This window comes from Chenopodium album, chromosome 20 (assembly GCF_948465745.1).
Source record: "Chenopodium album chromosome 20, dcCheAlbu1.1, whole genome shotgun sequence".
NCBI lineage: Eukaryota > Viridiplantae > Streptophyta > Magnoliopsida > Caryophyllales > Amaranthaceae > Chenopodium > Chenopodium album.
In genome coordinates this window covers 11,817,055-11,843,157 of record NC_137853.1, presented here as the reverse complement: position 1 = coordinate 11,843,157, position 26,103 = coordinate 11,817,055, and the positions used below count along the sequence as shown (strand labels likewise).

The window sequence follows — 26,103 nt, the reverse complement described above, 5'->3', positions numbered from 1 at the left end:
GTGACAGGAAGAAGAATATTATCATTAATAAATAGCCATACGACATCTACAACAATAACAACGATTTGTAAACCACATATCTAGAGAAAATAACATAACTTTTACAATCAAAATCGTAACTAATTTGCATATCGGGCTAGCTCACACTCCACCGCTTCAAACTTAACGCGAGCAGTGATTTTCGATATCTTTGTATCTTTCCGAGTAAAGACCTTCGCAATCTGCGCTGATGATTTAATCGTAGAGTTGATGACGAACTCTAAACCCATATGAATCCAAATCACTTTCTCAATTATTATAAAATCTCTAAAAATAAAATTCTCACCCATAGATGAAAATCAAAATCCCAAAAAATGGGGAAAAATTCAAAAAAAAAAAGGGATAGACTCTCACAAACGGAGAGAACAAAACAAAGAAAAACAAATCAAATAACAAAAAAGCGAATTAAAACATAGAAAAAGGGTGGGAAATAGTCTAATTTTTGAAGAAATTAAATTATTTTCGACCTAAACGAGCAAGAAAATTAAAACCCTAAAGAGAGAGAAGAGAGGAGAGAGAAGAGAGAAAAGAGAATGGTAAGTTGTGCTTAATCTTGTTGTTAATGTAGATTATGTAAAATGAGGGTGGTGGGGGAGGGTCCATGACCATACTCCGCATTGTTTGTAGACTAGAGGTTTAGTTGTCATTTTGCTACAAATATTTCCTTTGTTCCACAATATAGTGCTAATAATTTTTAACTCTGATAAATGATTAATCTTTAACCAAAGATTCTCTTAATTAATCTTTACTTTGTTCAATTCTTCTTTCCTTCTTCACCAACCCTTGAACCCTTGTTCAAATGCAACCAAGCAAATGATTTATGCCAATATGACACAAGGAGGGTTGGTTAATTAATCTTTACTTTAAAAAAAAAAAAAAAAAAAGAAATTCTCTTACTCACATGAGCAGATGAGCTATCGTTTCATTCGCCTGAGTATGTAGTTTTAAAATATATTTTTTTTAAAATAATTTTTTGGAAAATTTGACAATTACCACCTACTATATTTTCCATTTAGCAATTACCACATTCTATTATTTTATTTTTTTTTAAAATTTACCACCTACTCTTTTCTAAAACATCAAAAATTTCCTCCTAGTTGCCTCCCAACCATCAAATGATGTCATCTGGGCCCACTTATTACCTTCCCTCCCTTTTTTCCCTCCCATTTCTTATTTCTCACTCGATTTTCATCTCCCCTGTCTCCCTTATCTCTCCTTCGCTATTAATGTCAATTAATCCAACCTCACCCACCTCATTTTTTTTAAGAAAATTTACTCCCTTGCGTCACATCCTCTTTCCCCCTCATAATTGTTGGTAAAAAAAGTTGCAAAATTTCTTAAATTGGTACCTTCTTCCAGGCGCAGTAAGAGAGTACAATTGGGTGGAAAACGTCATCGTTGAAGGGGGGACCAAGCTAGAAGGAATTTGGTTGTTGGAATTAACAAAACGGAGTAAAAAAGCAAGGTAATTTCAGCTTTCACATCAGCCAACTCCTTCTTGAGCATCCCCAGCTCAATTTTTTGTATGTTCACATCAGCCATTAGTGAATTAGTCACATCCTTTTGCCATTTAGTCATTTCAATATCCACTCATTTGAAATAGTCACAATCCCTGCTATTAGTGTCCAGCTCGTAAAATTGGCAAGCTTGAAATCTTCTCCCTGGATTCTGCTTAGTCCATGAAGTCATATTGGAAGCTGGATATCCACACTTGCAGATGTGAAAATGTGCCTGCAAAAATCAAACCTTTACTTAGCTATAACTACTTGTAAGTTACATAACAAGGTGATAATGCACAATTTGCTATTAATTACTTCACGAATTGAACAACCTGGCTCCTAATTTGATTTGCAAAACCCTAATTTCAACTACAGTAATTTAATCCCCAAAATTAAAATCATAAACCCTAACACAAATTGAAACCCCCTAAATTAAGATGAACAACATACCTTTCTTCGTGGAATCGTTTTCATGTTGCAATAACACCAATTATTGTTCCTTAATTTGGTGAGGAGTGAATTGCAGTGTTTTTGATTTCTTTGAGTGAAAAAATGTAAAAGGGGTGATGAAAATCGAGTGAGAAATAAGAAATGAGAGGGAAGGTAATAAATGGGGCCCAAATGACGTCATTTGGTGTTTGGGAGGCAACTAGGTAGGACCTTTTGATGTTTTAGAAAAGAGTAGGTGATAATTTTCAAAAAAAAAAATAATAGAAGGTGGTAATTGCTAAAATGGAAAGAATAGCAGGTGGTAATTGTCAAAATTTCATAACTTTTTTCAACAGGTAATTGAATATATTAATAATAGTCAAAGGCGCAGAGACCATGCAAAATAAAACAAACATTGTATCATACGACGGAGCGAGTATGTGATTTCATCAAACAACTATCTACTTTATTCCAACAATATATCCTAGAGAGAGTCCTAGTTTATATCCATGATAACTTAAGAGCGTATATGCACCACGTAGACCCCCTCATTACGTCACATCACTCACGCAAATCCTCATTATGCCATGTCACCCACTCAACTCTTTAATGTGCCATATCACCCAGACAATCAACAATATTCCGTGTTGTCTCAATTATGTCATTGAACAATATGGATGACAAGGTTCAAACATTGAACCTCTTAGAAGAAAGATTATTGTTCAACATCTATGCTCATTGTCAATTATGCTCTAATTTTGCACAGAAATTAATATAATACTATAAAAGTATTAAAGACACATGTTACATACAAACTAATAAATATCCTTAAAAATTTGCAGTTGTACAACTACAAAATTAGTAACTTAGGACAACGCCCGGGCTACTCACTAGTCTTACTATCATAATTAGCAATTTTACCCCTTCACCTATGAACAATACAAATATTACACATTTATTTACATTTGGCCATTTGATAAACACCAATTGTTTTATCAAGAAGATAAGCTTGGATTTCCTCATAATCATATGTTTTTAAGTATTTCCAAATAATTACATACACACCAGAAAAGAATGGCTGTTTTTCAGCTCCTCAACTGTATATTCTTACAGTTACTGATCTGATCAACAACTGCATATTGCAGAATCACGTGTTTGGGCAAGATAACTATGAGATCATACAGCGAGTACATTGCATATTTACAGAGTCGTAATGGCAAAGATTATATGGCGAATATTTCAATACAACCTCTACAGTTTTGGATTTTCATCGGGTCGCAAAACTCTTTTCGTGCAGACACTTCACTTGCTTGACGACTTTACAGAGTTGTAATGGCAAAAGGCTATACAACGAACATTTCAAACATTTTTCGAATTTTCATCCTGTCACAAGACTCTTAATGTGCAGACACTAGACTTCCTTGACTTTCATAGAAGGCACCTGTGTCCCACTCACCTGTTGTGGATGACAAAGTCATTAAGTTCACCACAACAGATCTCATGCTTGGCCTTAGATGAGGATCCTCTTGAGTGCACTTATATGCAAGTTGTGCCACCTGCAGCAAATAATAAATGATCAGACAAATGCAGTTTCTAGCTGATGAACTATCCAAAAGACAATTTATTTGTGATTTCCACCTTTTAATACAGTAGAAAGTTTTTACCTTAAAAACTGAGTCAAGAGGGTAGTCGTCCCCCAGCCTAGGATCCACCAGTTTCCGTATCTCATTTTGGTCACTCTGCTGTTTGAGAACAGCCTCAAACTGTGAAATTATCAAGAAACATATACATCTTTCAGTACATAGCCTCGAACTGTGTAATCTTAAGCTTTTAAATCATCTACATCTTTCAGTACATATACATGCAGGTTATAGCATCTACTAAATAAATTTTCTCCAGAGTCCTTAGCCTAGTGATAGTGGTTAAGGCACTGATGGCTTGTTCTAATGCTCTTCCAAGTCCAGTGAGTCAGCTATTAGCCTAATAGTAATGTTCACACACAATCATCTTAGCATCTAACACATTTCCTTCGACAACCATAACTCCATAAGTTTATCTTATCATTTATGTTATCAATCAAATAACCATTCATCCCTTCTACATGAGGTACTCTATACATGGGAAGAATCCATTTCAATTTCATTTTCTGAATACATTGAAAGGATTGTCCTAGTTTGAGTTTATAAAAAAAAAAAAAAAAAAAAAAAAAAAAAAAAAAAAAACACACACCTATTGCATAAATGTTATCAATTAATCCCTATGTATACATGGATGTGAGGAAAACACATTCTCTGTGTTCTAAAATCACTACGTGCTGTTTATGCCAGACACCCCCTGTTGAAGTTATAATAGAGAGAGAGAGGGGAAAGAAGGATATAAACTTGTATCCAATCCAATCAAATCTAACTACAATAAAAAGCCTTATATAGGCATAACAATCAAAGGTATAGCGAAGGATGCATAACCCCATATTCCCATGTCTAACTTAATGCATAAACTAACCCACTAACTCCATTTAACTCCCCGTCTCCACATATTGCAAAATAGCAACCTAACAAATACATGTTACTAACCTAAACTATAGGAACTACTTTGAATCAATAATCCAATATGCTCCCTTGATTCAAAGTTCATGACATTCTGTTCGACGACCCCGACTCAATTCTTTAACACCTTGAAGAGCTTGCTCTCCTCTTCCCCATTTGAAACAAATGCTGTTTTCTCCTATGGAAATTAGCAATGCCATAACCTGATAGCCATGATCTTTATTCCTCCTTTCTTTTGACTTATTTCTCGTCAAAATTTACATCCAGACACTTTAATTTGTGATGCGCATCTCATCACCTACACAATATTGTTGATGCACATCATCACCAACATAATATTGTCAGAGCACCTCTCTCCGCATAGCCAAACCTGGCAATTTTTTTGTTGAAGCATTTCTCATCAATAACTCAATCTTGTTGATGAACATATTACCAACTTACATTCAATGGAGCACATATCTCCCTTAACGCTCTTTGACATTGTCCTCCAATCGACAATGTCAACATTTACCATAAAAACCATTAGTATTATCTTGGGAACCATCTTTGTGTTGACTACGACTTCTACACTATTAGATTGCACACACGTAAAGATGATTCGATCTTTACCTCAAATAATATTTTTTTCGCATAATATTTCACAGAATTAAAATCCATTTTCAAGGCTAGATTGGAACCTATCAACACATCACACCCAACCGTTACTTCCATGATTAAACAAAAAACACTCACAAAAAATTTCACTCAAATAAGAAAAATATTGCTCACAAACAATGAAATCAAGTTGCGTTGCTTGTTTCTTTCACTCATGTACTTTTTTTTTATTTTTAGCTATTACAATTTTTTTTTTTTTTTTTAAAAAAAGATCTTTTTAGCTTCATCTCTTTCCCTTTTCTTTTCGGCTTTTCCCAATATCTAACCTGAAGCTCTTGATAGAGAGAGAGGGGAAAGCCTTATATTCAATCCAATTAAATCTAGCTACAATAAACTTGTAGTTTATATTGTATATAAACTTGTATTCAATCCAATTAAATCTAACTACAATAAAAAGCCTTATATAGGCATAACAAAGAGATGTATGGCCAAGGATGCATAACCCCATATTCCCACGTCTAACTTAATGCACAAACTAAGTAACCCACTAACTCCATTTAACTCCACCTCTCCACATATTCAGCAAAATACTTAGCAACCTAACAAACACATGTTCCTATCCTAAACTATGGGAGCTACTTTGAATCAAGAATTCAATACCCCACCTCACCCCCCCCCCCCCCCCCCAAAAAAAAAAAAAAAAAAAGGATAGAGAAATTGACAGGTGGGGCTTGGTCAAGTTACTGCAGGAAAGCAACATCAACGGAAAATTTTTAAGTAATTAAAGAGAACAAGTTACAGGCGGGGCATGGTTTATTTGGTTCACAAGCAATCAATCAATCAATCAATCAAAGCCTTAATCCCAAAAGTGGGGTCGGCTAACATGAACCAAATTTGATTATTCCGTGTAGTCATCAACATAAATCTTTCTCCTCCATCCCTTACGATCCAAAACTTCATCCTCACGTAAATCCATGCACTTCATATCCTTCCTCACTCCTTCCAACCAAGTCATCTTTGGTCTCCCTCTTCCTCGTTTAATCCCTCCATGGTCCCACTCTTCCACTCTTCGCACCGGTGCACCCTCGGGTCTCCGTCTTACATGTCCAAACCAACGCAGACGATTTTCCCTTAATTTATCTACAATGCCCGCCACACCTACTTTCTTGCGAATAACCTCATTTCTGATTCTATCTCTTAAAGTGTTTCCACACATCCACCTTAACATGCGCATTTCCGTAACCTCCATCTTTTTAATATGCTCTTTCTTAGAAGCCCAACATTCTGTACCATAGAGCAACACTGGTCTTATGGCAGTCCTGTAGAATTTTCCCTTCAACTTTAAGGGAATGCTGCGGTCGCATAGCACTCCCGTGGCCGCTCTCCATTTAAGCCACCCTGACTTAATCCTGTGGGTCACGTCTTGATCAATGTCACCATTCTTCTGGATGATCGACCCTAGGTACTTAAAACATTCACTCATGGTCAAATCCTTTCCATCCAAACTCACCACTTCATTGCTTGTCCCCCTCTGAGTGCCAAAACGACATACCAAATATTCAGTCTTACTCCGACTTAGCTTAAACCCTCTAGATTCCAACCTTTGCCTCCATTGCTCCAACTTGACATTAACCCCATCCTTAGTCTCATCCACCAAAACGATATCATCTGCGAACAGCATACACCATGGACCCTCATCTTGAATTGGTCTAGTTAATTCGTCTAGAACCGTTGCAAAAAGAAAAGGGCTTAATGCAGACCCTTGATGCAATCCGATTGTAATAGGGAAATCTTTTGTCAACCCTCCGCATGTCCTCACATTTGTTGACACATCCCGATACATATCCTTAACTAGGTCTACATACCTTCGTGGGATACCTTTCTTCAACATTGCCCACCAAAGTATCTCTCTTGGCACCTTGTCATATGCCTTCTCTAAATCAATAAAGACCATATGAAGATCTTTCTTCTTTACCCTATAAAACTCCATCATTTGTCTTATCAAATGGATTGCCTCCATAGTAGATCTCCCAGGCATAAAACCAAATTGGTTATCTGAAATGCTTGTGCATGCCCTCAACCTTTGTTCAATCACCCTTTCCCACAACTTCATAGTATGGCTCATAAGCTTAATTCCTCGATAGTTAGAACAATCTTGAGCGTCTCCTTTGTTTTTATAAACCGGGACCAAGGTGCTCTTCCTCCAATCTTGTGGGATCCTTGTAGCCGTCCATATCTTGTTGAAAAGGTTTGTTAACCAATCAATACCAATCTTACCCAAACACCTCCACACCTCTATCGGTACCCCATCAGGGCCAACCGCCTTCTTAGGTTTCATCTTCCTCAGTGCAATCTCCACCTCTACTCTCCTAATCCTTCGCACATACTCCATGTTGATTTCTTCATCACTCATAGAGGTATCTCCTATCACAACTCCATTACTTCCATTAAATAATTCATCGAAGTACCCCTTCCACCTGTCCTTGATGCCCTCCTCTTGCACTAGGACCATTTGGTTCTTATCTTTGACACACTTCACCATGCCAATATCCTTCCTTGCCTCTTGTCTTCTCTTTGCCATCTTATAAATGATCCTTTCTCCCTCCTTGGAATCAAGCTTTTCATAAACCTCCTGATATGCCTTTTCTTTTGCTTGGCGAACAGCTGCCTTTGCCTTACTCTTAGCCTCCTTATACGCTGCAAAGGTTTCATCACTCCTACATTTTCCTAAGGCTTGATAGCATTCCCTTTTTTGCTTAATTACTGCTTTCACCTCTTCAGTCCACCACGAAGTATCTCTCTGTACCGAAGTTCTTCCCCTTACTTCCCCTAAGACCTCTTTGGCCACTCTTAGGAAACAGTTCTTCATTCGTAACCAGGTCATGTCCGGATCCACCTCTCCATCCCAATCCGCTTCTTCAATTACCTTTTCTGTAAAAACCTTAGCTTTTGCATCCCTTAGGGTCCACCATCTTATCCTTGGTTCTTCTTGTCTAACTTTTTTCTTCGCCTTCTCTTTCAGACGAATAGTCATTACCAATAGCCGGTGTTGGGTGACCACACTCTCCCCTGGGATAACCTTACAGTTTATGCAACTTTGGCTATCTATGCTCCTTGTGAGCAGGAAGTCTATTTGAGTTGCATTTGCTCCATTCCGAAAAGTTATCAAGTGTGAATCCCTCTTCTTAAACCAAGTATTAGCCAAAATTAAATCATATGATTGGGCAAAATCCATAATAGCTTCACCACCGGCGTCCCTCTGCCCATACCCAAAGCCTCCATGGACACTCTCATAGCCATCTCGGCTCGCCCCAACGTGCCCATTTAGATCCCCTCCAATATATAACTTCTCTGAGTGGTGGACACCCTGCACCACCTCGTCTAGGTCCTCCCAAAATTGTCGTTTCTCTTCTGCATCTAAACCCACTTGGGGAGCATAAGCACTGATAACATTCACAATCTCCTTGCCACATAGCAACTTCAGCCTTATCAACCTATCGTTCTTCCGATAGACCTCGATCACCTCTTTTGCCAACCTCTCATCGAGAACCACACCAACTCCGTTCCTAGCTCCACCATTCCTTGTTCTGTGGCTCGTTTCTTGCCCAACATACCATACCTTATACCCCAAAACCAAGCCTCGAGCTCCTTCTCCTGTCCATCTTGTCTCTTGGAGGCACATGATGTTCACGCGTCGTCTTTTCATTACTTCTACCAATTCTGCTGATTTTCCCGTAAGAGACCCCACATTCCAAGAACCAATCCGCAAACTAAATTCTTTTCTCCCACGCTCCCTCCTGATCCCAACTCCAAGTCCTTGATTATTTGACACCACAATTGGGCAATATGGCGCGTCGCTTCTGGGCGACGACCTAGCAACCCTTACATACTTATCACTGCACCCGGGTCTGGGAAGTGCAGCGCGTCGCTCAGTAGGGAACGCCCCAATGGCACGCCCTTGCTCATTTGACACCACACTCGGGCAATGTGGCGCGTCGCTTCTGGGCGACGACCTAGCAACCCTTGCATACTTATCACTACACCCGGGTCTAGGAAGTGCAGCGCGTCGCTGAGTAGGGAACGCCCCCACGAAAATATCTGTTTGGCTCATGTCATGGGATGTGACGAAGTTTTATACTGGCTGTCACTGGCCTACCGTAACCCTCCTCCTTTATCCAGGCTTGGGACTGGCAGCGGGAAACCCACTGGCCGACAAAATTGCAGTAGTTTAATTTCAGCAATAAAGCCCACTTCAGAGGGTGTACCAAATGCTTACCATGCCGACAAGGCCCTTCGAGTCAGGACCAGAGGCATTTTGCTTCACTACAGCTGCCTTCGCTGATATGAGCTCATAGAGAACAACTCCAAATGCATAAACATCAACCTTTGGAGAGACCTCACCATATTGGGCATACCTGTAACAAAAAATAAAAGAAAAACAAAATAAAATTGTTTATGACTCTTTTGAGTATAATGACCGTGCTCTTTATTTACATGAGAAAACTATCTCAAAAGATTAACAATCCTTCTAAATACTGCAGATTTTCCAATACACACAAAAATCCAGGTATATGAGCTACAGGTGCAATGCATGGCCCACTTACCTTTTTCTCAGATAGATATGCACCATATCTTTGCAAGGGAGCATATGTTATGTGCATTTTTTATTTTTATTTTTTTTCATATGAGCATTAACACTTTGTTTGAATAGAAGGAAATGGAAGGAAAAGAAGAGAAGGCAAAGTAAGGAAGACAATTTCTTGTGTTTGGGTAAAGGATTGAGGAAGGAGAGGGGGGATCCATTTTCCCTGTCTCTTTAATAAGCATAATCCCTCCAAAATTGGAGAGATTTGGAATCTAAAGGGAAACTGGAGCTCACCTTTCCCCTCCCTTTCTCTTCCCTCCACTTCCTCCTCTCCCCCCCCCCCCCCCCATCCTTTCCTTCTTTCTTGGACTTTTCATTTCACCTCAAGTACCCATGTCAGACCCCGACACTTGGACACTTCATTTTTAGTTCAATATTATGGAAATTTTCATTATATAGTCCAGTCAAACGCTTGGACATAAGTACCTGAGTCCATGCAACATAGATCATGGCCATAATAGACTACAATGTGAAGGTACAACCAGATGTATAATAAACTAAATCACCACCCTGTTTGTATTGCTTGTAGCAAAGAAATCTGCAGCTATAGGAATGGGAACTAGGGGAGAGGCCATATAGTGATGCCTGTTGTCACAGATATTAAGCCAAAATTATGGATTATTTATTGAGGACGATTTTGTTGGTCCATTGACTTTTCTCCGTATACTTTATCTATGCTTTAAAGTAACAGGATTTTACATTACAGATTGGATTGCAAAAACATGTAACAATTAGATATCTTAAATCGTGAATTATGTTAAAGGTTATGGTCTCTATTAATGAAGACTAAGGGTTTCTGGCTATGAAAATTGAGAAGCAATGAGTCAATAGAGAAAATGATGTAAAAATTAACGCCAACAGCAATCAGAAGTGCCAGCATGAAACCTATCAGAAAGATTATTTTGAAATAGACTAAGAGAAGGAGAGGGAGATATAAAAAGAGAGAGGAACTTTATGTGACAACAATTTAGATACTAGAGAGGGATTAATCTGATTGTATGCAAAGTTGATTTGGCAGGTTAACAGCTATAACCAAGTTGGAACTAGTACACATGCCAATTAATTTGGGAAAGATGTTCAAATTCTATCATTACTAACAGCAATTTCTGATTGGAAAACTACATGCTCAGAAAATGTAACAGGGAAGTTTCTTTCTTACTCCGGAGGCATGTATCCAAATGTACCCACAAGACGTGTGGGAGCTGAATAATTTCCAACTTCAGTCAGCTTGGTCAATCCAAAATCTGCAACCTGCAATGATGAAAAAAATTAGTAAAAAAAACATGGAACAACTTCCACTTCGGAAAGAAAGGAGTCAGTCACACCTTTGCATGGAAGCTCTTGTCTATCAGTATATTGGCAGATTTAATGTCACGATGGATATAAACAGGGACTGTGTGCTCATGAATGTACTCAAGACCTCTTGCTGAATCAAGGGCAATTTGCACTCGGGTAGACCAGGGTAGTGGTTCTTTTCCTGAACATGTAGAAAAAATTATTATTGGCATCATGCCAAGATACATCACCAAGTTTCCAATAATAGATATTCACCAGTGCCACGCAAATGTTGGCTTAAATTGCCATTCTCTATAAACTCATACACCAGGAAAAGACACTCCTCAACACAATATCCAATCAAGCGAACCTGCAACCAATAGTATAAATTGTTAACGGCATGTATAAAGCCAATATGGGAATTAAACAAGGTAAGCAAATTTTATCCTCTTAGTACTCAATAAGATAATCTCCTCTCAACAATATCCTAAGTAGTTGGAAGAAAACTTTCCCCCAAAAAGGAAGAGGCGGTGATAACAAAAATGCAATTAGACAGCATATCTGATAGCAGGATTTTCTTATGTTATTGATAGTCTTTTCAAATATACAATAATAGCTACAGCTTCCATATAGAACCTGAATAAGTTAGCCATTACGATGACTTGTGAGATTCCAGAAGAAGGCCTGTATAGCTAAATGCATAAGGGGACACTAATTTTGGATGACAAATTAATTTTCAGAGCAGCAGAGCTCCTGAGCTTCCCCGAATTCCCGGAGAAAATGTACACTCTCAACTCCCTCCATTCAAAATGATCTGATTACTTAACTTTTCTCAATCTATATGATCTGTCAAAAAAATCTATGCCCTACTTTCATAGTTTCATCTCATCTTCAGAATACAGATTTACCAAATCTAATCTAGCTTCGATTCACACACAACTAAGTCAATCATTAAGTGCTGATAACGGAGGAGGTTCAAATTCATTGAGAAGAATTTGATAGAGAAAGGAAGCACTGAGGGTTCCCCCCCCCCCCCCCCCCCCCCCCCCTGTTTTATATTACAGAGATTTGGATTGGAATCAGTTACAATTTAAAAGATGGTGGTAGCATGAGTAAAAGTTAATATATGGCAGATTGTCCAGTTTTCCTATATAGAAATAGTTATTGACACTTTGGAATATGTGTCCAAAGTTAGTAAACAACTAAACATTGACCATCAATTCTCATTATTGCTCACTTCAAAATATAGTCATGTGGGATCTTGTTAGATTCATCTCGATTTATGATTTCCAAACATCAAATTTTCATAATTTTTAGCATACAAAATTGGATATATTAATGGTTAAATATTGCATCAGAGTCCGTGCATATAGTGAGTGTAAACTTTCAAGAACAGAGGTAGTATGTTTTGACAATTTGATAAAGTTAGTGAATGTAGCCTATTATTTAGGGAACGTCGTAAGAGTAAATAATATGATAGCTTCAATGCTGAACCAAATCAATTTCATGTAGAGAATTTTTCTCCATATATTACAAATCAAGATTGGAGGTCCTCACCGGCTTACCCTATGATACCTTCAAACACTAAGCACTCAAGACTCTTTGGAGCCAAAAGGAGTCCTACTTGTAACTTCTTGGTGGACTCCTTACGCAGCAAATAAATCCAATTATATTCTTTCAGTGCTCCTTTCTGATTTTAGAAAGCCTAAAGTAGTCACAGTCCTGCCTACTAGCTACTGGACCAGGGCAAGACAAAACATATTAAACTAGAAAATCAATTAATGTATTTGTGGACAGGCTTAAACCTCTGCTTAACAGAGGATACCACTAAAAGCCTCGTAGAAAGCTAGTTAAATGAAATTTTCCCTAAATTATAACATGACTCTATATAGTCTACAGCTCTAGACCTTTGGAAATCACTGTTAATCAAAACGCAATTCTTTTCTAGAGGTTAAGCACACCAAAGCTGTGTACATGTTGGACATACAAGCAAGATTGTGCAATAAAGAGGAAACATACTGGTCTACTATGGCAAACGGCCAAAAAATTGCAAGAGCCACAGTGGCACAGTTTAATCTCAGTTAGCAAATGCATCATAAATAATAAATATAAAGAAAGTTCATGAAGCATACCAGATTCAAGTGATGAACGCGAGTCAAAACCTGTAACTCAGCAAGAAATTCTTTAGATGCTTGCATGTCCATCTTCTTGACAGCTGCTTTCTGTAAAGATTTCAGGCATGCAATAAAGAAAAAGGAAATCAGGAATTATAAAAATGCAGCAAAAGAGTTCATACTATTTTTGGCCAGACTAAAAGTTACTTGTCAGGGGTAATGAGAAACAGATAAATATACAACGTTTTTGTAAATGCACAAGGAGTGCTAACAGTACTCCGCTATGTCCACCTCATTTTTCCCCCATGTAGAAGGAATTAACAACACTGGAATCCAAATTGGGATACTTTCTAAAATTTACAACTATTTAAGATGTGCCCTATGCTAGTCAGCTAAAAACTTTGCAAGTATTAAGACTTCCAATATTGAGCAATATCTCACTTTATAATCCAAATTTACCACAAGAGAAGGTCTGTTAATACTTCACATGAAGATTATATACTGTGAAAAAATGAATTTCATGCATGAATCTTTAATCAAGACAGTAAATATCAAGTATCAACTGATTCAAAGCCACTATCAGTATAAGTGCCATACAAACCTCTCCTCTCAGCTCTGCATAGTAAACATCCCCAAAACCACCTGAACCAATCTTGTTAGCCATGCTGAAGTTATCTGTTGCTAGTGCAAGCTCTTCGTATGAAAATTCAACTGATTTGTCAACAGTCACACCCCTGTTTCCAGCATCCAATGAACTTGCAGTTTTACGTGAACTTCCCTGAGCTGTCATCATAAGTGAACTGAGCATAATTTGTACCTTTAAATATTAAATTCAAGATAAATGCAATTAATTTTTTACTTCCTATGAAATTAGAAACGTTAGCTGTAGAACAAAGAATAAGTGAGCATATAATTAACAGTGAACTATCTGGTTTAAACAGAATACATAATCTGACAATAATAATATAATTACTAAAATCATCCCCCATCATCACCCTAAATCATAGACCAACAACACTTGTGTTTTAATTATTCCTCTCTCTATTTCTTCTCTCCCTCTCTATCCTTCTCCTGACCCTCACCACCCCCCCCCCCCCACCCCCCCAAATTCTTGCTGAGGAATAGCTGTTGTAGGATGCAAATAATTGGTCAAATCTTACCAGACCGTGCTAGCCATTCTCCAGAGTTGTCAAGGAATAGTGAAGCTTTCTTCTTTTTCTTCCTTCTCATATGCAAAAATAAAACAGCCAGCATAATCACCACAGCTACCACTGCCACAGATATAACAGCAATGACTGCAACTGAAAGTCCTGCTTGCACAAAAGGAGACAGTTACTTCACATAGCATTAAACTGGATTTTATGAGCTCATTGATGTTCCATTCAGACAGCAACAAGATCTATCCCAAATAAGTCAATGATGAAAGGGACCACAGCACCTGAGCTGCAAAAGACAAAAAGGAAACAAAAAAAAAATAAAGTTAATACATAATTTTAAGATTTCAAACATGGCATGAAACTAATCCAGTTCATCTTTATGATATTCATTCCACACCAAAGCTCTAAGGTTTGGAATATCTAATCTTGGATACACGTAAAGATGGCATCACGCCTTGCCAGCCCATGGCATGACACGCTACTATGCGTGCTGGGCCATGACTTTGTTTGAAAAGCACAACAAGGCACGACACAGCACACCCCAACACGACAAAGCACACAAAAGTAAGTTAAATCAGGCTTAGGCACACAAACACGGGATGGTGGCACGTGGGCTTGGTCCGTGCCTTGGGCTACCACTTTAAAATTTTTTGGCATGGCACATCCTGACATATAGCGAGTAGACCCAACCGTGAGCTAGGTCTAGCCATGCTCAAGAGATAGGGGCTTGGTACGAGGCATGGGGGTTAAGCACGATGCACAGCCCATAGTCATCTTTAGGTACACGAAGTCTCCTATGTATTTAGATACAAATGTCATTTACATATTTTCTATAAATCTTTGTTGGCTGTATACTTACATCACGCCAAATAACTTCCAACTTACATTTTTCAAACCTCCTATAATGCATTAGCTTTCGAAATTTTAGATTTTAAGAAGTTACTCAATGTCTAAAGCTTCCCTAGATCAATTTTAATTCGTCCTTTTATGTTTGCTACAAATGCCTATCATAGACCCGGATCAGATGACAAATATTTCCAAAGCTTATATATGACCATCATGACCCCTCCCTAAACCTCTTCACTTGGCCCCATATAAAATTATCATGTTTCTTTCTTTTTCATCCTAACACAGTTTAGATTGCTGCTAAGAAGCAAGCCAATAAACCCCTTGACATCTACATGAATAAGGCCTTGAAGAAGACCAACCAGATCCCTTACTGGAAACCTCATTTCAAATAAGGGTATATCCATAACAAAAAATGACTAAGAATAAGGACACATATTCCCTCTATACCAAAATAATAGCCTTTTCACTTTGGCATTCTAACCTAGTCAAGTGGTATTCTTCGTATACACTATATAATTGTAAAAGCTACAAAATGATACTTTTATAAAACTACCTTCTACGAGATTTCTAAAAATGATATTTGGTTTAATCCATTAAAGTCATATATTGCCTATTAATATACACCCTTTGTTTCTTTTTAATTTCACTTACTTTTTCACGGAAATCAAGAAATGCATTTAAATTTAAGAGAGAGCAACAACAACAGAGGTAGTACATTAATATGAATATGATAAAATTGTGGTTCCAACATTAGCAATTGCTTGTATTACACATCATAAATAAAGTAAGTCAACTATTCTTTTTAAAGCTTTGGGAAAAGTCCAAAGGGCAATCTTCTATAAGAGGGGAAAAAACTGAAGTTATGGGTTTACAATGTTAATTTACATACATATCTCCACATAATAATAGAAAAGTGGTGCGAACAGTTACTGATGACTTTGCACATACGTATGTAAACAAAGGGAACACTAACACAGATATATTCATCTAAAATCTGAAGAAAGCAAGGAAATTATGACGAAACAATGTTTGACTGTCCTAAAACTATAATCTTAACCAGAATTATCATGGTCGAATTTTCCCTATATATGTATATGCATACAGTATTACCATTGAATTGTACCTTGAAGGCAGAGGAGGATATTGTCCAGTTTTATCTGTAATCAAATCATGGGAAAAAAAACTTAGTGAAACAATTTCAACTTTCAAAAGCATATACAGGGAAAACAATCACAAGCATGTTCCATAAACAAAAAGCTTACGCTTGGTATTTGTACTGTATTACAAATTCACAATTTGCTCAAGCTTTATTTTCTCCAGTGAAAATTAACAAAGATAAATAAATAAATATACATAAGATAAAACAAAGGCAGGATACTAAGCAGGTGACATACCGTAATTACTTTAATCCTCCTCATTTATTGATATTTCTTAACGGTAAAAGTTTTAATCATCATAGAAGAGGAGAACACATAATGAAATTATTTCTTAGCCTATTTGGAACATAAGTTCAACCAAATTATTTGTATTATATAGAACACCAATGCGATCATAGACTCTATCCCCCCCCCCCCCCCCCCAATCTTATCACTTGGAAGGCATACAACAATAGGGCCAAGGCTTGAATTAGGATTGGTGGTAAGACTGGTAGCAGAACTATCAACAAAAACTAAGGCCTTACAAAACTTTGCTCCCAGTGTTTGTGTATCTGCCTTATCAGTGCAAGAATGCGGCCTACTATGTTTTCATGTGACAGGCTCCATAACTTTTTCCCATTTGGAGACATGTTGGTTTTCGGTTTTCCAGCTGACTGGATGGGTTCATAAGTTCATCATTTGATCTTCACTTTGTCTTCCGTTATAAAGTTGCCTAGGCCAAAACTTATTTCACGCTAGTCAGTTTTTTCTTCATTAAAAAAACTCTATTTGATATTTTAACTGCACATCAAGAGTTTACCAAAACCATGACAATTGACACCAATACCGAAGCACATTGCTTCTTGGATTTGTCAATTCAATTCTAGCTTATCTTTTGCCATCAGTAAATTGCTTCTCATAGAAAAAATATTCAAAAAACTAAGGAATTACAGGAGTTTATTCTTCTGTTAAGCCAGCTATCTCTCATCTTCCCCAAATAAATATTAGTTACATTATGTGATGCATACATTCCCTTAAAAACATTGTATTAAAGTCATGACTACTTCTCACAATTAGTTTGACATCATTAATTCCTTGAAATATCAAGATATTTTGGCTGCTCCTTAGAAATGAGCCTGAGAAAGTCCATCTCATCAATACACTTCTTTTACTTATTTGAGAAAGATGGAAACCTAACAATCTTTGCCTTTGAAGCTTGAAAGACTAAGATTCATAATGCCCCAGCCTCACCCAAGCATATTGATCGTTTCAATACGTTAGTGAGCTTTTTCCCTCTTAGATTTATAAGCTCCTTTGCTCCCCTCTCAAGCATCAAAGTTAATATTAACGAAAACTTAACTCCTGACATGAGAGGGGGTGAATGAGGAACAACCATACAAGTTAGCCAACTTATATTAATCTTGATCATCTGAGTCTCTAACAAATCTGTAAACTTGGGCAGTTGGGCTAGACAGAGATTCAAAGGCTGTGATCCAGAATGTATACAATCTCAGGTCTGGTCACCAGCACACCCAATACCGAGAATTTGTGCATCAAGCACTCCATTTGGTTTGTCTGGAGCATTCATATTTCAGATTATATAATGAATCTAAAGAACCAACCAAAAAAAAAAAGGGAAAATCAGATAGATGATCACATATTCACACTCAAGCTCTTGTTTTTATGAAGAAATGCACATCCTCAAAACAGAAACAACTCAACCACTATTGCTCTTGTACATTAAAATTTACTAAAAACAGCAATTCCCAAAGCAACACATAACCAGATAACTAATTACTCCTACATTTAGTTGAGTAATTAAACTACAATCATAAAAGTAAATCAAATCAAATCATTACTCAAATAGTACTCTGAATATATTTATACCTTTAGCAGGAATAAACACAATCCCAGTCCCAGCACTAAACTTCGCATTTGGGTTATACCTCTGCAGTAAACTTGGTGTCGAATTCGAAAACTGAGCAACAGAGCTCAAACTATCCTCAGGACGAAGTGGGTAAGTCAAAAATAGACCATAGTTCTTATCAACATCACTATTCCCACAGGAGCAATTAACAGGAACCTTAAGAATGGAATTTTCAGGTACATTAACTGTGGGAAAACTATTGAAATTCTGAATCAAATTTGCAGTAGTAAGATTTGAATAGTATTCCTGAGCAATTTTAGCATAAGTATCACCCTTTTGAACTTTATACTCAAACTGACCCAGTAATTGCCCATCATTAAGGCAACTACATGAGAAAGGAACGTTGATCCTGCTACCAGATCTAACCCTATCTTTGTCAGGAACACTTGGGTTATAAATGAGTATATTATCTGTAGAAGCTCCCAGAACTTGGGCTATAAATGTGATATTTACCCCTGTCCATACATAGTATGAAGCTAAAGCTGGACACCCTTTTTCACATTTTGATTCTACTACGAAAGATGAACAACTCCATAGAAAAAGTAACCAAATAGGTGATAATTGTTTTTGAAGAGACAACATCTAGATCAGAAAAAATAAAACCCCTACTACCCAACTCAGAATGAAAATTTTCAAGTGTTGGGTTATTTTAAAGGCAGCTACTTTACAATAAGGGAGAAAAAGAGAGTAGGTAGCAAATTTGGGTTAAGTCACTAAGTGCATAATAATGATAAAATAATTAAAAGATAATCACTTTCTATTACTAATCGACGTAATCATTGGACCATCACATCCATATTTGGAATACTATTTCGTAAAAACTATATATAACAGGATCAGATTGATCACTACCAAGTTCTTTTCTTCATCAAAAAATGCATAAACCCAAATTTACACCAAAATTCCTATCTTCATCAAACAATACTGATGAAGCCAGATAACTTATCACACCCTAGTTCTTATCTTCATCAAATAATGCACAACCCTATAATAACAACAAAATTACTATTGTTCTTCAAAGCTAAAATCACTGAAAACAACCAATCACAAAATCAACATTTCCCACATTCAATTAGTGATCAAATAGAATTACAGAAGTACATACTAATAATATCAAACAATTCAATAAAACAATGAATCATAGCAATTAGCAAATAGAGTATTCTTGATAAAAGGTATACCTTTAGCAGGTATAAACACAATCCCAGTTCCAGCCTTAAAATCCACATTAGGGTTATACTTCTGCAACAAACTCGGTGTCGAATTCGAAAACCGGGCAACCGAGCTCAAGCTATCCTCAGGACGAAGTGGGTAAGTCAAGAAGAACCCATATTTCTTATCAACCTGACTACTCCCACAATAGCAACTAACAGGAACATTAACAATGGAATTCTCAGGTACATTATTTAAAGGAAAATTATTGAATTTCTGAATCAAACTTACAGTAGTAAGATTTGAATAGTATGTCTTAGCAAGTTTATCATAAGTATCACCCTTTTGAAACTTATACTGAAAAATATGACCCAAAAAATCCCCATTATTTAAACAATCACATGAGTAAGGAACATTAATCCTTATAAAAGATTGAACCCTATCTTTGTCAGGAACACTTGGATTATAACTGAGAGTATCATCTTCAGTAGTATTCAGAACTTGGGTTATAAATGTTAAGTTTGAAAATTGCCATACATAGTATGATGCTAAAGCTTGACACCCTTTTTTGCATTTTGATTCTACCATGAAAGTTGATGAAGAAATCCATAAAAGAAGAAACCAAAGTGGTAATAATTTGGTTTGAAGAGACAACATCAAGATTGTTAGAATTAAAAAATACCCAGAAATTTGAGTTGGGAATTGGGAATTATTCAGTGATGAATTTGGCAAAGTGGGTAGAATAATGAAGGCAGGATGATCCTTTTGTTTAAATGTTGACTAGTGGACATTATTGTTGGACCGTCAACTAACTCGAGTAATTAATTCTGAATTTTAATCAAATACGTAGTAGTTTAGATAGGAAATCGGCAACTAGGCGAAAATTCGTACACCCCACACCATAAGGTTTGTTTGACACTAGTATATAATTCACACTCGTATTGATCCGTCAACAATCATGTGATACTAATAACATTTTGCCGTTAAAATATTACCCATAATATCATACGTAATGCTAGTCAAGTAATTAATTCAATTAAAAAAAAAAAAACACCATGTTATAGGTTATGAGTTATGAGTACTAAAGATGGGCATTGTGCCGTGCCGGGGTGGGGCTCGTGCCGTGCCAAGTTTTGGCACATCCTGGCACGGCCCCGTGCCGCGGGCCACCACGTTTTTTTATTTTTTATTTTTTTTATAAATATATATATTATACGAAATCGATATATATATATATATATTATAAAATTAACGTGCCGGCAGGCCGACGATCATGCCCGTGCCGTGCCAAATTTCAAGATTTGTGTTCACGGCACGGCCCACGGCCCACAAGTGGGCCGCCGTGCCGGAATCGTGCCGGGCTCGTACCGCCCGCGTGCTGGCACGGCTCATGCCCACCTTTAGTTATGACCATAATGTCCTTAGATTATTAACTCATTTCACTTAGGGCATGTTCTCTTCCGTTGAAATTCAGTTCAGTTCAGCTCAATTCAGTTCAATTAAGTTCAGTTTAGCTCAGTTCAGTTCAGTTCAGCTCCTAATTTCCTTCTCTTATACAATATTCATTTCAGTTCAGTTCAGTTCAGCTTAGTTCAATTCAGTTTAGCTTAGTTCAGTTCAGTTCAGTTCAGATCAGTTCAACTCAGCTCAGTTCAGTTCAGTTCAATTCAGCTGAGTTCAGTCAATGAGAACATGCCCTTACTTTCTCCTCCCACTCTTATTTACCTGACCCGGCTGTCACCACTAAAACATCCACCACCCAGACTACTACCATCACCAAGGACACCGACACCTAATAACACCCAAGTCATCATCACTCACACTGCCACCACCGATACCTTCCATGACTTAAATATTTGACATAATTCAATTTTTTAATTGTTAATTTTTTTCGTTTTTACCACAAGGATCAATAGGTCGAATTTACATCGGCACTAACAAAATTCAGATACAAAATCGTATCTTTGGAAGTAAATTTAGGTCCAAATTTAAAATGGTTGGATCTATTAAACTCCAACCATTTCGAGTCGGTATGGGTACATACCCGTGTTGTATGAGCATCACACAACACAAGGTTTTTTAGTCATTTGCTCTAAAATATTAAGTTTCAATGGTATATTTTGTGTACCTTTAGAAACATACGATATCGTTATAGTGTTAATGGTACATTTTTTTTATACTATTAGAGGGTGTTTGTTTAGGAGAATAGAAGGGGTGGGATAAGGATAAAAAAAAATAGGGATAAAAGAAATATAGTGTTTGTTAGGACATGTTCTCTTCAAGTTATTTCATATACTTAAAACTTATTCCTTAATAAATTCATATCAGATCAGATCAGATCAGAAACGTTTTGATTAGACCATATCAGAATTTTTAATTATCATTTACTTGTTGCTAAATATCATTAATTGCGTATTACAAAAAATTATGAAAATTACATATTTAAAAAGTTCATAATGAGACAAATCTACCAAGATCTATTTTGATTTTTGATCTTGTTTTTCTTTATAGATTAGTATTAAAATGCGGTCAAAGTTTAGTCAAATTATTAAATCAGATCATATAAGAAAAGATAATAAAAATTCAGATCAGACCTTATTAAAATATGACCAGATCTTCTTGTTTCAGGTGAAGAGAATAAGTACATAAGAGGGATGGGGATTAGAAGGGGGTTAGGAATAGGGATTAAAACACCCACTTATCCCTCCATTTCTATTACTAAGGGATGGTATAAGAGGAAGGGATAAGAAATGAGTTTTAAAAGACCTAATTACCCTTAATGAAATTGAAAGGGTAAGAAGATGGTAGAAGTTAGTAGGGTATTTTTATAAATTTATTACTTATCTTTAATTTGTTTCCCATACTTATAAACATAGGATAAAATTTATTTATCCTTGTCCCACCTATTAATCCCCTGTCTTTAACCTCCCTTCTTATCCCTCTTATTTCTATGCCTCCAACCAAACGCCCCCTTGGTATCATTGAAATTTACCTAGTTCTATTTGTGATACCATTACACTATAGGTTGCACACCCGACTTATCATGGGTCTGTCTCCTAACAAGAGATTCTGCATATGGTGAGATTTGAAACCTTCCTTAAGTGACATCAAATTGCTAAATTCTCAAGCCTACTCTTTGCATGCCCCTGGTTTACAATAATTTTATTGTACATCGAACATTTTTGCGAAAAGTGACCCTTTTTCTTTACAAAAGTGACCCTGTGACCCATATTTTCACAAAAGTGACTCTTTTTTCTAAAAGGTGACCATTTTTTTCACATAAGTGGTCTTTTTTTTTCCACAAAAGTGACCCTTTTTATCACAAAAGTAATTAAGCTACATATGCAAATTACAAAACAAAGTATCAAAATCTGACTAGTTTTTTTTTTTTTTTTCCAAAAGTAACCATACAAGTATTATTTTACTTTGATTCCAAAATTTTTGCTACCGCTTCCAATTACCATACAAGCATCGTCACCCTCATTACCTTCGGAAGCAAGGAACGAAGAGCTTGATGCCGCGATCGAAGGAATGAATGGCCAAACACTCAAAAACCGTCAGATCATTGCTAACGAGGCTCAAGCTCGCGGCAGTGGTGGCGACGGTGGTGGCTTTCGTAGTGGGTGAAAAATTAGATGAACATACATACCTTGAAATTAGCTGTAGAAGATGAATCATTGATCAAAACTAGAAAATTATGTTACAAAATCAATATATAATCGAAAAAAAAAGAAGGAAATTGAAGAACAAAGAAGAAGTGCAGAGGAGAGAGAAGAAGCGCAAAGGAGTACAGATGAGAGAAAAGAATTACGAAGTGCAGAGGAAAGAGATGAAGACCAGGAAAAAAAATCAAATAGAAACCTATGAGGAGAGAGGAAAATAGAATCTTGGGTATGTAAACTTTCACACGCCATTGCCATTCATTAAGTTATTGTAAACCCGCTTTTTTAAAACTTTTGTGAAACTCTTGTTGGTTAGGTATGTACTCCCTCGGTGTTTTGTACACTTTGAGCGGCACATAGTTTTAGGCTATTTAATTGATTTAAGTAAAATAAGAGGTTAGTGGGGTAGTTAGAGTATTAAAAAAATTGTAAAAAAAAGATAGTAGGTTTAATAATTTATTGTAAAGTAATGAATGTGAGAGGAAGTAAATAATAAAAAAAGAGTAATAGTGGGGTTGGGTAGAGAACATGAAAAAGTTATAATAATAAAATGAACTTTTTGCCAAAAAAAAGAAGTGTAACACTTAAGGTCCCGTTCTTTAGAGCTGTTCTGCTTTGCTCTGCTCAAATCAAATCTGATCTGCTCTGCTCAAAAGAAGTCTGCTCTGCTCTGCTCTGCTTTATTTTCAAATAATAATTAATAATAACAACAATATAAATTAATATTCAATAATAATAATATTGTATTGATGATAATAATTTATTATTTTGAATAATTATAATAATTATTAATATTAAAAATAATTTTAATAATTATTAATATTATAGTAATAATATTTATTAATAATAATTATCAATAATAATAATATTTAATAATACAAACTGAATTAATTTTTAATAATATTATTAATTAATAATTTCTAATAATTATAACAATTCTTTCAAAAAAATGAAGAATAATAATAATAATAACAATTTCTTTTTTTTGAAAACATAATAACAATTTCTTTTATAAACATTTGATATTAGAATCACAATGTGTAGGAACATTTTATGTGGGTATTGATTGTTAGTTCATTGCGTTGAATTATTTTTCAAATCTTTCCATACATTTTAAGTATTAAAAAAAGAGAGGTTGTTTTCAAGTAGTACTTTGTTCATTATTATTATTTTTAGGGTTAAAAATATATGATTAAGACAAATTTATATGTAAAATCATTATTACCTATTTTTATCATTTTATTTTAAAATTTTTGTGAAATAAATATAAGTAAACCGCTGTCTTTTATCTTTCTACTATTAACATACTCTCACCTAAATCGTATATGCTATTAATAATAATAATAATAATAATAATAATAACAACAACAACAACACTAATAATAATAACATTAATAATAGTATTAATAATAATGTTGAAAACACGGCCAAATTTAGTAAATATAATACTTATTAAAATACACAGAGTGCCATTACTTTGCTGTTTTTCTTTTAAGGAGCCGGATTTATTATTAGTCTTCCTACTACAATTCCATTTTTTTTTCTCTTCAGAGCTTTTCACTTACACGCTACATTCTCCCCCTGACCCCCTCTCTCCCCTCCATTGAAGCGCATACTCTATTTCTCCATTGAAGTGGCTTCCGAGCTCTTTCTCCTCCATTGAACCGGCTTCTGAGGTAAGAAATATATTTTTCCTGTTTTTTAATCAACGAATATCAATTTCACTATCTAGGGTTTATCGTTAATTCAACTGTCAGTACAGTCTGATTAGGGTTTATTGAACTATTGATTACTATTACTGAATTTATATAAGATTATAACGATTGATTTTGTTGCTAGAATTTTTCTGTGTAATTTACATTGATATTATCAAGCGAAAAGAGTTCAATGTGATTTTTGGAGCTTAATTTGATAAATGAGTCAAATTTGGTTGCTAATTTACTGTAAACTATTGTGTATAACCCTTTATAATTGTGATTTTTGGAGCCTAATTTGATAAATAAGTCATATTTGGTTGCTATTTTATTGTAAACTGTTGTTTATAACCCTTTTGTTGTGATTTTTGGAGCTTAATCTGATGAATGAGTCAAATTTGGTAGCTAATTTGTTGTAGACTGTTGTTTATAACCCTTTATTGTAGGACAGAACACAGAACTATGAATATGAACCTTTCCTCTTTCCCTGGCTCAGAGATGGCCTTGATATGATTACTCGAATAACTTGATTACTCGACTAGCTTGGTTACTCGATGAATTCGATTACTTGAATGATTAATTTTTCTGTGGTTATGACTGTCTAAGATAAGTTTGGATGTTTACTGATACAGATTTTGGTTGCATTTTTGTGTTAATAGAATTAGACTTTGCTGCTGGCATAATTCCCAAAGAATTTGAGATGAGGCTATTGACACACAACATGCTGTCCTCAAATATTAAAGGGGTAACGGACGGGTTCCCTTTAAAGATAGAGGCGGAGAAGGTGGTGGAGAAAGAGGTTGATATGAATACAGATTTCCTTAAGAACATCTTCTCCAAGATCGAGTGGAAGCCCTTTGTTGAAGCTGCCAAGACCTTGGGATATTCTGAACTGCCTGAAGACGTTGACCCTTCTCTACTTGACTCTCAAGATTTTCTCACCAAGTTCCACCATGCGCTCCTTGAAATTCACCTCGAAGAAGGAGCTCTTGTTTGCCCTGAAACTGGCCGCAAGTTCCCTGTCAGTAAAGGTATCCCTAACATGCTTCTTCATGAGGATGAAGTCTGATTATTTAGGTTTTTATTGACTTGTTTGATAGTCGTTTGCTGATACTCCAATGGTTTGTAGTAGAGAATGATAAACTTGGAACTTGTTCTGCTGAGCTTGTTCTGTTTTTATTTATTTGGATGAATTGTAACAATGAAGTTGTAGATTTTACTGGAAATCTTAATGCAAGTTTTTTGGTCTATTTTCTATTGTGAAGCTTGTGCATTGTTTTCTTTTCTATAATTGAAGATGGCCAAATCTAGATTTCAATCTTGTTAACTCTGCTCCCATTTTGTTAATGTTTGATCGAACATGATCTTGTTGATTTTAGTGGGAT

At 36.0% G+C, this 26,103-nt stretch overlaps 2 protein-coding genes across 2 annotated transcripts; one reads left to right on the top strand and one right to left on the bottom strand.

The window, feature by feature from the left end:
* Positions 1–2,997: 2,997 nt before the first annotated feature.
* Positions 2,998–19,950, bottom strand: LOC145596802 (chitin elicitor receptor kinase 1-like). Its single transcript, XM_081652999.1, has 13 exons — positions 19,392–19,950; positions 18,171–18,722; positions 16,271–16,304; positions 14,580–14,584; positions 14,302–14,451; positions 13,743–13,924; positions 13,160–13,249; positions 11,304–11,397; positions 11,078–11,229; positions 10,912–11,003; positions 9,384–9,522; positions 3,632–3,730; positions 2,998–3,523 (listed from the first exon to the last, which is right to left on the bottom strand). The coding sequence occupies exons 1-13, from the start codon at positions 19,948–19,950 to the stop codon at positions 3,365–3,367; spliced, it is 2,307 nt and encodes a 768-aa protein (XP_081509125.1). The 3' UTR covers positions 2,998–3,364.
* A 4,579-nt stretch (positions 19,951–24,529) lies between these two features.
* On the top strand, positions 24,530–25,975 carry LOC145598893 (multifunctional methyltransferase subunit TRM112 homolog A-like). The gene is made up of 2 exons (XM_081655294.1): positions 24,530–24,700; positions 25,378–25,975. Exon 2 carries the CDS (start codon positions 25,419–25,421, stop codon positions 25,785–25,787), a length of 369 nt encoding a protein of 122 aa, XP_081511420.1. The 5' UTR covers positions 24,530–24,700; positions 25,378–25,418; the 3' UTR covers positions 25,788–25,975.
* The last annotated feature ends 128 nt before the right edge of the window (positions 25,976–26,103 follow it).

Bases quoted from the DNA above. Each gene is read 5' to 3' on its own strand.
- LOC145596802 (XM_081652999.1), bottom strand. From the start codon at position 19,950: ATGGTAGAATCAAAATGCAAAAAAGGGTGTCAAGCTTTAGCATCATAC. The intron at 11,004-11,077 runs GTGTGACTGACT...TCATCATTGCAG, and splicing joins ACAAGAGCTTCCATGCAAAG to GTTGCAGATTTTGGATTGAC. The intron at 3,524-3,631 runs GTAAAAACTTTC...TATTTGCTGCAG, and splicing joins CTCTTGACTCAGTTTTTAAG to GTGGCACAACTTGCATATAA.
- LOC145598893 (XM_081655294.1), top strand. From the start codon at position 25,419: ATGAGGCTATTGACACACAACATGCTGTCCTCAAATATTAAAGGGGTA.